General features: G+C 41.5%; 1 protein-coding gene across 3 annotated transcripts in view; it reads right to left on the reverse strand.

Annotated features, from left to right (window-relative positions):
* Positions 1 to 3,648: 3,648 nt before the first annotated feature.
* The window catches only part of LOC110528165 (E3 ubiquitin-protein ligase RAD18), a 115,785-nt gene continuing 104,946 nt past the window's right edge, over positions 3,649 to 14,487 (reverse strand). Inside the window, exon 12 of one of the 3 annotated variants that reach the window (XM_036983708.1) lies at positions 3,649 to 4,390. In XM_036983708.1, the coding sequence (XP_036839603.1) occupies positions 4,264 to 4,390 (127 nt within the window). In that variant the 3' untranslated portion in view covers positions 3,649 to 4,263. The remainder of the gene's footprint in view (positions 4,391 to 14,487) is intronic. The other 2 variants (XM_021609992.2, XR_005052626.1) reach the window with 2 other exon arrangements.

Consider the following 14,487-nt stretch of genomic DNA (forward strand, 5'->3'; position numbering starts at 1 on the left):
TATACATAGGCGCTCAGCGTGAATTGCGAATGACAGGCAAATCCAACCCGTCTCAACTCCAGCTAATCTGTGGCAGACAAACAGCAGGCCAGGCATGGGAGCAAACACCTGATGCGGGGATTGAGGGTCGGTCAAACATCCAACTACTGAACAGGCACAGAGCTGGGGAAGGGCAAGGTGAATTACCAGAAGAATCATCCTGGTCTTTCACGTAACTTTCCTCTTAAATGTGTAGTCCCTGGGGTCATTTGCACAGCTGCAATTTTAAGCACAATAGCAGAGCTCCTCCAGAGAACATCTCACCTAACCCCTGCATATGTGTACCAGGGTTCTTTGTGCACAAGACAACCTGTATATTGAGTCCCTGGTGCACTGCTATCAGGGGTGTCATGCACAAAGTATGTGAGGAAGGGGGGGGGGGGGGGTCTTCATTCTATAGCTAGAGGACTCCTGATATCTTCAAGTATACGTTGTCTAGTATTGTCCCTTTGCTACAGCTGAAGTTGGAAGTTTACATACCCCTTAGCCAAAAACATTTAAACTCAGTTTTTCCCAATTCCTGACACTTAATCCTCATGAAACTTCCCTGTCTTAGGTCAGTTAGGATCACCACTTTATTTTAATAATGTTAAATGTCAGAATAATAGGAGAGAATGATTTATTTCAGCTTTTTTTTCTTTCATCACATACACTTAATTAGTATTTGGTAGCATTGCCTTTAAATTGTTTAATTTGGGCCAAACGTTTCAGGTAGCCTTCCACAAGCTTCCCACAATACGTTCAGTGAATTTTGGCCCATTCCACTTGACAGAGCTGGTGTATCTGAGTCAGGTTTGGCGGCCTCCTTGCTCGCACACACTTTTTCAGTTCTCCCCACAAATTTTCTATGGGATTGAGGTCAGGGCTTTGTGATGGCCACTCCAATATCTTGACCTTAAGTCATTTTGCCACAACTTTGGAAGTATGCTTGGGGTCATTGTCCATTTCGAAGACCCATTTGCAACCAAGCTTTAACTTCCTGACTGATGGCTTGATGTTGCTTCAATATATTCATATCCATTCTCTTTCCTCATGATGCCATCTATTTTGTGAAGTGCACCATTCCCTCCTGCAGCAAAGCACCCCCACAACATGATGCTGCCACCCCCGTGCTTCACGGTTGGGATGGTGTTCTTCGGCTTGCAAGCCTCCCCCTTTGTCCTCCAAACATAACGATGGTCATTATGGCCAAACAATTCTATTTCAGAGGACATTTCTCCAAAAAGTACGATCTTTTTCCCCATGTGCTGTTACAAACCGTAGTCTGGCTTTTTTATGGCGGTTTTGGAGCAGTGGCTTCTTCCTTGCTGAACGGCCTTTCAGGTTATGCCAATATAGGACTCATTTTACTGTGGATATAGATACTTTTGTACCTGTTTCCTCCAGCAGGTCTTGGCTGATTTATTTGGATTTTCCCATGATGTCAAACAAAGAGTCACTGAGTTTGAAGGTAGACCTTGAAATACATTCACAGGTACACCTCCAATTGATTCAAATGATGTCAATTAGCCTATCAGAAGCTTCTATAGCCATGACATACTTTTCGGGAATTTTCCAAGCTGTTTTAAGGCACAGTCAACTTAGTGTATGTAAACTTCTGACCCATAGGAATTGTGATACAGGGAATTCTAAGTGAAATAATCTGTCTGTAAACAATTACTTGTGTCATGCACGAAGTCGATATCTTAACCGACTTGCCAAAATTATAGTTTGTTAACAAGAAATTTGTGGAGTGGTTGAAAAACTAGTTTTAATGACTCCAACATAAGTGTATGTAAACTTCCGACTTCAACTGTATGTAGGGCCATCTACTTGAAGTGCTGTCTGTCTTCCCAGTAGCCTACTTGGTGTGTGATCTGCTGACTGCTCATAATTTGCAGATGATTATTGACACATCAACCAGGATTAAGGGGCAGGGCAATTTGTGACTGTTGTTGTTTCCGTAATCAGTGGCAGTATTGGAGGGGGAATGGTATCTCCTCTCCTAGGCAATCAGCAATTACACTTAACAAAAATATAAACGCAACATGTAAAGTGTTGGTCCCATGTTTCATGAGCTGAAATAAACATCACAGAAATGTTTCATATGCACAAAAACGTGTATTTCTCTAAAATGTGGTGCACAAATTTGTTTACATCTCTGTTAGTGAGCATTTCTCATTTGCCAAGATAATCCATCCACCTGACAGTTGTGAAATATCAAGAAACAAATTAAAAAGCATGATCATTATTACACAGTTGCACCTTGTGCTGGGGGACAATAAAAGGACAATCTAAAATGTGCAGTTTTGTCCCACAACACCACAGATGTCTCAAATTGAGGGAGTGTGCAATTGGCATGCTGGCTGCAGGAATGTCCACCAGAGCTGTTGCCAGATAATTTAATGTTAATTTCTCAACCATAAGCCTCCAATGTTGTTTTGGAGTATTTGGCCTCACAACCGCAGCCAACGAGTAACCACGCGAGCTGGACCTCCACATCCATTTCACTGGTCACCGCCAAAGCAAACTCCTCCTTTGGCTGCCTTTCCTTACAGTTCTCTGATGCCAATGACTGGAACAAATGGCAAAAATCACTGAAGCTGGAAACTCATATCTCCCTCACTAACTTTAAGCATCAGCTGTCAGAGCAGCTTACAGATCATTGCACCTGTACATAGCCCATCTATAAATAGCCCACCCAACTACCTCATCCCCATATTGTTATTTATTTATTTGCTCCTTTGCACCCCAGTATCTCTACTTGTACATTCATCTTATGCACATCTATCACTCCAGTGTTTAATTGCTAAATTGTAATTATTTCACCACTATGGCCCATTTATTGCCTTACCTCCCTAATCTTACTTAATTTGCACACGCTGTATATAGACTTTTCTATTGTGTTATTGACTGTACCTTTGTTTAATCCATGTGTAACTCTGTGTTGTTTGTGTCACACTGCTTTGCTTTATCTTGGCCAGGTCGCAGTTGTAAATGAGAACTTGTTCTCAACTGGCCTACCTGGTTAAATAAAGGTGAAATATTTTTTTTTTATATATATGTTTCTGCAATGCAAGTAACCATTTGGCTGTACCGTTTACACCTTCTGTGGAGACCCATCCACTTAGAAAGATGTGGCCAGTGGTGTAAAGTACTTAAGTAAAAATACTTTAAAGTACTGCTTAAGTATTTTCGGGGGTATCTGTACTTTACTAATTATATTTTAGGGCAACTTTCCCTTTTACTTCACTACATTTCGAAATCAAATAATTTACTTTTTACTCCATATATTTTCCCTGACACCCAAAAGTACTCATTACATTTTGACAGGAAAATTGTCCAATTCATACACTTATCAAGAGAACATACCTGGTCATCCCAACTGCATCTGATATGGCAGAAACTTTAAACACAAATGCTTTGTTTGTATTATGTCTGAGTGTTGGAGTGTGCCCCTGGCTATCCGTCAATATTTTTTTTGTTTATAAAAAATTGTGCCGCCTTTATTTATTTATACTTAAGTACATTTTAGCAATTCCATTTACTTTTGATACTTAAGTATTTTTAAAACCAAATACTTTTAGACTTTTACTCAAGTTGTATTTTACTGGGGGACTTTTACTTGAGTTATTTTCTATTAAGATATCTTTACTTTTACTCAAGTATGACCATTTAGTACTTTTTCCACCACTGGATGTGGCTGGGGTTTATAGAATTTCTTTCACATGACCCATCAATTTAGACAAGTGTGTCTGGGTAAGCGTAATCTAATATTCATAAAATATTTTTACTTTCTGTTTACCTGGAATTTTTCCTTATCGTAGGCTACTACTTTAAGTCTTAATCTTTACTACACTACTAACTGTTTAGCACATGACCTCACATGTGAATCCTTAAAGAGATGGGTGGGGCTGGCTTAACAGGGTCTGAACAATGCTGAATGGGTATGGACAAAGGAGAGGTCTCCAGTAGGTACCAAAACATTCAAAGGTCCTTTTCTCGAAAGGAACCATTTTATCCAGTGTTAAAAAACAGAATTTCGCATATGTGCTCTTTATGACAGAATTTTACAATTAGGTGAAATAAACTGGGTTTTTCTCCACCAAGTTTCACCACTCAAAATGTATCTAATTGGTGGAAAAACCAAGTTATAAAATGACAAATAAAATGTATTGCTTAACATGCTATACCCTGAAAATTTGCTTAAAGAAATTAGATAAAGGTGAAGGCGTTTAACAGAGTTCAGCTCGACTCCTTCCTGTCCTCTTCCCAGGTTTTCCGGGCTCGTTTTCCCAGGACAAGTGGCAGAGAAGAGTCTTCCTCCTTGGAGCAGGAAGCCCGTTTCCCACTCGAGGCGTTCTCCAAAACTCTGAGGAGAGAAATTCTCAGAAGTGAGTCTAGGGCCTTTCATCATATATCAAGCCCCAGGTTAATGGAGCAGAAAGGCCAAATCACATTATTAGAAAATAATAAAGTAGAACAATGCAGGACATCTATGCAACAGCTGTCTATGAGTCCTGGCTCATGTGGTTGTTCCGGGGGAAAGAACAGAAGAACATTATGGTTATATCTCCCATCCCTATGTGGTATCCCCACTAATGATATAGCTAGATTAAAGCACTCCTTGACAACAGTGTTTCCAGGGAAACTATGCTGATGTGTTGGTCATGGTGGTCAATGCAGTACAGTGCAGATCCAAATTGACTGTCTACGGTCACTGCAGATGGCTAATAACATAAAGGATCTGCTCTGTTCTCTTCTCACATTCCCTTGTGGCCACATACCCATGAATACAGACAGAAGGTCAACATGTGGAGGTCATGTTTCTGCAGAAGGTCACAGACCCCTCTACACTGTCAGGCTCAGTAGGGCCCTGTGGAGTGAATATAAAACATCACTACATGTAAAGCAGTGATGGGCAACTTTGATGGGAGTGGGGGCCACAGAAAAACGGAACTCATCCTGAGGGGCCGCAGTGGCTCATGGGTCTGCAGTACCCACATCCATACACCCCTCCTGCAATTCAACACATTTTGCCATGGGGCAGAGAGAAGATTTAGCACTTTTATAACGTATTTCCTGCAATTCTACACATTTTGCCAATGGGTGGAGGAAAATGTTTGCCGTTTTTAATACGATAACTTTTGATCAATGGGCCCTATCCCAGTTGGTAATTCAACCATTCTTAATACAAGTTTAGATAGCCAGACGCTGGACTAACTTACCAATCTAAAATTGTTTTGCTGACATGGACTAATTGACTGACAGCTGATGCACAACCACATTTCGAAATTGCACCTTGTGTATTCAATTATTCTAACTCCTGGCAGGGTGCTGCAGCTCAAACAGCACAGTCTCAATAAGAGCTATGGTGGCCCTTCAGGTCACCCTCCTAGGATTCTTTATTCTATTTCACCTTTATTTTAGCAGGGAGTCCAATTGAGACCAGGGCCTCTTTTTCAAGGGAGCCCTGCATGAACACAAAATATAAAATGTACAACATTCTAACAGACAATGTAATAATAGCATACAATACTACAATTCATTTAAGAAGCAAAACACATTCCTCAACAATGAGGTCCTCCATTATCAACTTGAACTGCCCTAAAGGCACCAGAACATCAAGGTGCAGAGAGTTCCGCAGATCATTCCATATACAGGGCGCATGCAGATATACCTAATTGCGTAGAGATCAACCGGACATCTAGAGTTACCCATCTCTGTGATCGGGTCTGCTGACACGTATGTCTGTAATTTAACAATGAAGTAAGGTAGGCGGAAGTTTGCAAAAGAGGGTTTTTATAAAGAAATAGAGAACAGTGCATTGATCTACGAGACTTAAAAGAGGGCCAGCCTACTTTCTGATACAGAATGGAGTGATGTGTACTGAAACTGTAGCCCATAAGAAAGTGCAGTGAGTGCACTGACAAACATCCAATGGTTTCAATACAGAGCAGGCAGCATTCATATAGACAATATCACCATAATCTATAACCGGGATGAATGTCAACTGAATGTCTGTTTTTTTCATTGCTATTTAACGAAAGGCATGACTGTAACTGAGCTAAACGACTACCGCCCCGTAGCACTCACATCCGTCATCATGAAGTGCTTTGAGAGACTAGTCAAGGACCATATCACCTCCACCCTACCTGACACCCTAGACCCACTCCAATTTGCTTACCGCCCAAATAGGTCCACAGACGATGCAATCTCAACCACACTGCACACTGCCCTAACCCATCTGGACAAGAGGAATACCTATGTGAGAATGCTGTTCATCGACTACAGCTCGGCATTCAACACCATAGTACCCTCCAAGCTCGTCATCAAGCTCGAGACCCTGGGTCTCGACCCCGCCCTGTGCAACTGGGTACTGGACTGGGTACTGACGGGGCGCCCCCAGGTGGTGAGGGTAGGCAACAACATCTCCTCCCCGCTGATCCTCAACACTGGGGCCCCACAAGGGTGCGTTCTGAGCCCTCTCCTGTACTCCCTGTTCACCCACGACTGCGTGGCCACGCACGCCTCCAACTCAATCATCAAGTTTGCAGACAACACAACAGTGGTAGGCTTGATTACCAACAACGACGAGACGGCCTACATGGAGGAGGTGAGGGCCCTCGGAGTGTGGTGTCAGGAAAATAACCTCACACTCAACGTCAACAAAACTAAGGAGATGATTGTGGACTTCAGGAAACAGCAGAGGGAACACCCCCCTATCCACATGGATGGAACAGGATTCGAGAGGGTAGCAAGTTTTAAGTTCCTCGGCATACACATCACAGACAAACTGAATTGGTCCACTCACACAGACAGCATCGTGAAGAAGGCGCAGCAGCGCCTCTTCAACCTCAGGAGGCTGAAGAAATTCGGCTTGTCACCAAAAGCACTCACAAACTTCTACAGATGCACAATCGAGAGCATCCTGGCGGGCTGTATCACCGCCTGGTATGGCAACTGCACCGCCCTCAACCGTAAGGCTCTCCAGAGGGTAGTGAGGTCTGCACAACGCATCACCGGGGGCAAACTACCTGCCCTCCAGGACACCACCCGATGTCACAGGAAGGCCATAAAGATCATCAAGGACATCAACCACCCGAGCCACTGCCTGTTCACCCCGCTATCATCCAGAAGGCGAGGTCAGTACAGGTGCATCAAAGCTGGGACCGAGAGACTGAAAAACAGCTTCTATCTCAAGGCCATCAGACTGTTAAACAGCCACCACTAACACTGAGTGGCTGCTGCCAACACACTGACACTGACTCAACTCCAGCCACTTTAATAATGGGAATTGATGGGAAATGATGTAAATATATCACTAGCCACTTTAAACAATGCTACCTTATATAATGTTACTTACCCTACATTATTCATCTCATATGCATACGTTATACTGTACTCTATATCATCGACTGTATCCTTATGTAATACATGTATCACTAGCCACTTTAAACTATGCCACTTTGTTTACATACTCATCTCATTTGTACATACTGTACTCGATACCATCTACTGTATCTTGTCTATGCTGCTCTGTACCATCACTCATTCATATATCCTTATGTACATATTCTTTATCCCCTTACACTGTGTACAAGACAGTAGTTTTGGAATTGTTAGTTAGATTACTTGCTATTACTGCATTGTCGGAACTAGAAGCACAAGCATTTCGCTACACTCGCATTAACATCTGCTAACCATGTGTATGTGACAAATAACATTTGATTTGATTTGATTTGACCTATTCCTATAAAGCAGTGGTCACCAACCGGTCGATCTCCAAGCAATTCCTAGTTGATCACCAAACATATTTTTTTTTCTTTCTTCATGCTGTTAACAGTATGTGCACTTGATTCAGCAGCCTAGTGCCGGGAAGGCAAAGTCTTCTCATTTTGAACAATTGAATGTGTCTGAAGGTAGAACTCTGCCTAGCCGTCAGCCCCAGAGTGCAAACGAAGTACAACTATAGGTATACCGCTGGTCAATCAGACAGCTCAGATCACTGTGTCTGCACAGTTACCTTGCACCAGACGAGTAAAAAGAAGCCTTGAATGCACAGCAAAGTTGATCATGTGAAATTTCAACTTTTAAAAATATGACTAGAGACTCAACAAATACAACAAAGAGCTGCTGTTTTTATGAGTAAGTTCATGTTTGCGTTGTTATTCAGCACTGTCAACACTTTGTTCAACAGTTTTCTAAGCCATAAATGTGCATTTCGCTAAGTTTGCGTTGTTATTATTAGCGGCTTGTGTCTTTTTTAATATCAAGGAATATTTCCCTTTCTCTAGTCATAGGAGTAAAAACATGAATTGGTGCATGAGGCAGAAGTAATGCAGTGCGACTTAGGCTCGCCATGAGCTGGAAGACTGTGTCCCATTTTCTCAGTGGTGGGAGAGAGGAGGGATGGTGAGTCAGGTGGGAGGCAGCCTTACCACTGCTCTCTCCTCTGATTGACCATCAGATGCAGGCCAGTAAAAAAATAAACAAAAGATTATGCTCACTCAGCTGTGCCTCACAAGTATTACAACAAATGATCTAGTACCAGTGGGATCAAATACCCAAAATGTTGAAATATAATTTCTAAATGGTATGAGAAGAACCACACTGGCAGAGAAATTCAAGCGTAGCCAATATGCAGTGAAAATGTATTGGGCCTATAGTCTACTGCACAAACCTTATCGCTACAGAACAGTTTTATTTGGTTAATGTTGCATAGGCTTGTTTTTTTTTTGTTTAAAAGAGTGATAGATCTCTGCTTGCATTTTGACTCAGAAAAGGTTGGTGACCACTGCTATAAAGGAAAACCATTTTAATTCTTAACTAACTCATCAATATGCTTCTTGAAAGATAGCTTTTCTTCAATCCAGATACCCAGATATTTATAAGCCGTGACACAAACAATGTGGGCACCATCCAAAGCACATATTCAGAAACCATCAGATACCTTTTAAAGCATTTTAGAAAATAATACACAGTTGAAGTCAGAGGTTAGTCATTAAAACTTGTTTTTCAACCACTCCACAAATTTCTTGTAACAAACTATAGTTTTGGCAAGTCGCTTAGGACATCTACTTTGTGCATGACACAAGTACATTTTCCAACAATTGTTTACAGACAGATGATTTCACTTATAGTTCACTGTATCACAATTCCAGTGGGTCAGAAGCTTACATACACTAAGTTGACTGTGCCTTTAAACAGCTCGGAAAATTCCAGAAACCTATGTTCTGATAGGCTAATTGGCATCATTTGAATCAATTGGAGGTGTACCTGTGGATGTATTTCAATGCCTACCTTTAAACTCAGTCCCTCTTTGCTTGACATCATGGGAAAATCTAAAGAAATCAGCCCAAAAATTGTAGACCTCCACACGCCAGGTTCATCCTTGTGAGCAATTTCCAAACGCCTGAAGGTACCACGTTTATCTGGACAAACAATAGTAACGTACTTTGGGGCGAAAAGTGAAAATCAATCCCAGAACAACAGCAAAGGACCTTGTGAAGATGCTGGAGGAAACAGGTACAAAAGTATCTATATCCACAGTAAAACGAGTCCTATATCGACATAACCTGAAAGGCTGCAAGGAAGAAGCCACTGCTCCAAAACCACCATAAAAAAAAGCCAGACCACGGTTTGCAACTACACATGGGGACAAAGATCGTCGTTTTTGGAGAAATGTCCTCTGGTCTGAAGAAACTAAAATAGAACTGTTTGGCAATAATGACCATCGTGATGTTTGGAGGAAAAAGGGAGATGCTTGCAAGTCGAAGAACACCATCCCAACCATGAAGCACAGGTGTGGCAACATCATGTTGTGGGGGTGCTTTGCTGCAGGAGGGAATGGTGCACTTCACAAAATAGATGGCATCGTGAGGATGGAAAATTATGTGGATATATTGAAGCAACATCTCAAGCCATCAGTCAGGAAGTTAAAGCTTGGTCACAAATGGGTCTTCCAAATGGACAATGACCCCAAGCTTACTTCCAAAGTTGTGGCAAAATGGCTTAAGGACAACAAAGTCAAGGTATTGGAGTGGCCATCACAAAGCCCTGACCTCAACCCTATAGAAAATGTGTGGGCAGAACTGAAAAAGCGTGTGCGAGCAAGGAGGCCTACAAACCTGACTCAGTTACACCAACTCTGTCAGGAGGAATGGGCCAAAATTCACCCAACTGATTTGGGAAGCTTGTGGAAGGCTACCCAAAATGCTTGACCCAAGTTAAACAATTTAAAGACAATGCTACCAAATACTAATTGAGTGTATGTAAACTTCTGACCCACAAGGAATGTGATGAAAGAAATAAAAGCTGCATTTTTTTTTTCTCTCCACTATTATTCTGACATTTCACATTCTTAAAATAAAGTTGTGATCTTAAAACCTCTTGGTGTTAGGGGGCAGTATTTTCATTTTTGGAAAAAAAACGTTCCCGTTTTAAACGGGATAATTTGTCAGGAAAGGATGCTAGAATATGCATATAATTTACAGCTTTGGATAGAAAACACTCTAACGTTTCCAAAACTGTAAAGATATTGTCTGTGAGTATAACAGAACTGATGTTGCAGGCGAAAGCCTGAGAAAAATCCAATCCGGAAGTGCCCCAGGTTTTGAAAGCGCTGCGTTCCAATGACTCCCTATTCAGCTGTGAATGTACCATCAATAACTTACGCTTTCTACGTATTCCCCAAGGTGTCTACAGCATTGTGACGTAGTTTTCCGCATTTCTGTTGAAGAATAGCCATAGGCGGCCACATTGCGTAAGTGGTCACATGGTGGCTCTGAGAGAGATTCTCGCGTAAAATACAGAGGTAGCCATTACTCTAATCGGTCCTAGTGAAAAACGAATTGTCCCGACGGATATATTATCGAATAGATATTAGAAAAACACCTTGAGGATGGATTCTAAACAATGTTTGCCATGTTTCTGTCAATATTATGGAGCTAATTTTGAATATTTTTCGGCGTTGTGGTGACCGCAATTTCTGGGCGATTTCTCAGCCAAACGTGAAGAACAAACGGAGCTATTTCGCCCACAAAAATAATATTTTGGGAAAAAATGATACTTTGGCTGTCTACCTGGGAGTCTCGTGAGTGAAAACATCCGAAGTTCATCAAAGGTAAACGATTTAATTTGATTGCTTTTCTGATTTCCGTGACAAGGTTGCCTGCTGCTAGCAAGGCATAATGCTATGCTAGGCTATGATAAGCTTACACAAATGCTTGTCTAGCGTTGGCTGTAAAGCATATTTTGAAAATCTGAGATGACAGGGTGATTAACAAAAGGCTAAGCTGTGTTCCAATATATTTCACTTGTGATTTTCATGAATAGGAAGATTTTCTAGGAAGATTTATGTCCGTTGCGTTATGCTAATTAGTGTCAGATGATGACAACGGTCCCGTTCATGGGATGGGGTGTCACTACAGGTTAACTGACCTAAGACAGGGGATTTTAAGGATTAAATGTCAGGAATTGTGAAACTGAGTTTAAATGTATTTGGCTAAGGTGTATGTAAAATTCCGACTTCAACTGTATACTTATTTGTCCCTGCATTATGTACCAAGTCCAGTTCAACAAAGGCTTTCTGAAAACCATAAAAGTTCTGAAAGACCCTTGTCAACAGAAGGGCCAACAGAATGCACTAAAGTATCATCCGCATACAAGGGGAGGTTACAATTTCTTACAGACAAGAAAATATTGTTTATATAGATAGTAAAAGTACAGGGCCCAACATTGACCACTGGGGGACAACTTTTCATAATATCAAGGAATCGTGATTTAACACCATCAGAAGAAACACATTGTGTCCTGCCTGTCAGGTAGTTTTAAAACCAATTTCAGGCTGCCTGACCCAGGTAATTTACAATGTCATTTGTCACCAAAGAAGCAGCAGATATAGTGCTATGAATGGCCTGAAACCAGACCGATGGACACTAAACTGAGTGTTTATTAAAGATTCAACATTTTTCGCTAAGCAAGGCAGTTTAGAGATCGGGTGAAAATTATTAATGTCAGAGGGGCACATGAGGAGCCTTCCAGGCCCTAGGGATCACACCCGAGATACAGTCAGGTCCATAAATACTGGCGCCATTTAAAAAGATGACCAAAATAAATACAAATACTGATCTATATTGTATGCTCAAAGAAATTAGGAAATAATATTTTATAATAATAAAATTGCTCAGGGAAATATATTTTGTTTAGCAAGTAATAAAACAAATCTCAAAAAGATGGGGTCAAAATTATTGGCATCCCTGTTGTCAATACTCTTTTTCAATAACCTTTTCTAAAATGTTTTATGAGATTGGAAAACACTTAGGGAGGGATCTTAGACCCTTCCTCCTTACAGAATCTTTCCATTCTTAATCTATTCGTATGAACTGCCTTCTTCAATTCAAAGCACAGGTCCGGAGGCTAAGATGACCATTGCAAAATGTTGATTTTGTGGTCAATTAAACATTTTTTTTGTGGATTCTGATTAGTACTTGGGGTTATTGTAGTGCAGGAAGATCCACTTGCGGCCAAGTGTCAGCCTTCTGGCAGAGGCAACCAGGTTTTTGGCTAAATTGTCCTGGTAATTGGTAAAGCTCACAATGCCGTTGACCTTAACAATAGCCCCATAACAGCAATGATCCACCACCATATTTTACAGTAGGTATGAGGTACTTTTCTGCATTTGCTTCTGTTTTTCAACCGGGTTTGCCTTCCAGCAAGACAATAACTCCAAGCACACATCAAAATCCACAAATAAATGATTAATTGGCCACAAAATGTACATTTTGAAATGGCTATCTCAGTCTGAACACAGGGGTGTCAATTTTGTACCCTACCATTTTGAAAAAAAAAATATTACTTGTTAAACAAAATGTTTTTCTAAGAGCAATTGTATTAGTATAAAATTATACAATGAGTGTACAAAACATTAAGAATACATTCCTACTACTGAGTTGCACCCCCCCCCCCCCCCCCATCAATAAGGAATCATAGCTTTCACCTGGTCGGTCTTTGTCATGAAAAGAGCCGGTATTCATAGTCTTTTGTACACTCCGTGTATAATTTCCCAGTTTTTTTGCCTACAATATAGCTCACCTTTTAAATTATTTATTTTATAGTCATTTTTGCTATTTTTTGCATTTTTGCTTTACCAAGGGTGTCAATAATTTTGGACCCCACTATCTGTGCTCCAGGTATGAATTAAATGCCCCAACTGATGTCCAAGGCCTACTGATTTCCTCTCAGAAATTATGACATCTCTCAGTACTGTAGAGAGGTGTACTTCCGGCGCCGACAGAGAAGGCCGCCTCGCTTCGCGTTCCTAGGAAACTATGCAGTATTTTGTTTTTTACCTGTTATTTCTTACATTGGTACACAAGGAAATTGTTGGTTTTATTACATACTGTCGGGAGGAACTATTGGATATAAGAGCAACGTCAACTCACCATCATTACGACCAGGAATACGACTTTCCCGAAGCGGATCCTCTGTTTTGCCCACCACCCAGGACAATGGATCGGATCCCAGCCGGCGAACCAAAACAACGATGCCGTAAAAGGGGCAGACGAAGAGGTCTTCTGGTCAGGCTCCGGAGACGGGCACATTGTGCACTGCTCCCGAGTATACTACTCGCTAATGTCCAGTCTCTTGACAACAAGGTAGATGAAATCCGTGCAAGGGTAGAATTCCAGAGAGACATCAGAGACTGTAACGTTCTTTGCTTCACGGAAACATGGCTCACTCAAGACACACTATCGGAGTCGGTACAGCCAGCTGGTCTCTTCATGCATCGCGCCGACAAAAACAAGCATCTTTCTGGTAAGAAGAAGGGCGGGGTGGTGTGCCTTATGATTAACGAGACGTGGTGTGATCATAACAATATACAGGAACTCAAGTTCTTCTGTTCACCTGACTTAGAATTCCTCACAATCATATGTCGACCGCATTATCTACCAAGAGAATTCTCTTTGATTATAATCACAGCCGCATATATTCTCCACAAGCAGACACATCGACGGCCCTGAACGAACTTCATTTGACTCTATGTAAATTGGAAACCACATATCCTGAGGCTGCATTCATTGTAGCTGGCGATTTTAACAAGGCTAATCTGAAAACAAGACTCCCTAAATGATATCAGCATATCAATTGTGCAACCAGGGCTGGTAAAACCCTGGATCATTGTTATTCTAACTTCCGCGACGCATATAAGGCCCTCCCCCACCCTCCTTTCGGAAAAGTTGACCACGACTCCATTTTGTTGCTCCCAGCCTAAAGACAGAAACTAAAACGGGAAGCTCCCGCGCTCAGGTCTGTTCAACGCTGGTTCGACCAATCTGATTCCACGCTTCAAGATTGCTTTGATCAAATGGACTGGGATATGTTCCGCATTGTGTCAAACAACAACATTGACGAATACGCTGATTCAGTGAGCGAGTTTATTAGCAAGTGCATCGGCGATGTCATACC

Source organism: Oncorhynchus mykiss, chromosome 7 (assembly GCF_013265735.2).
Source record: "Oncorhynchus mykiss isolate Arlee chromosome 7, USDA_OmykA_1.1, whole genome shotgun sequence".
Taxonomy (NCBI): domain Eukaryota; kingdom Metazoa; phylum Chordata; class Actinopteri; order Salmoniformes; family Salmonidae; genus Oncorhynchus; species Oncorhynchus mykiss.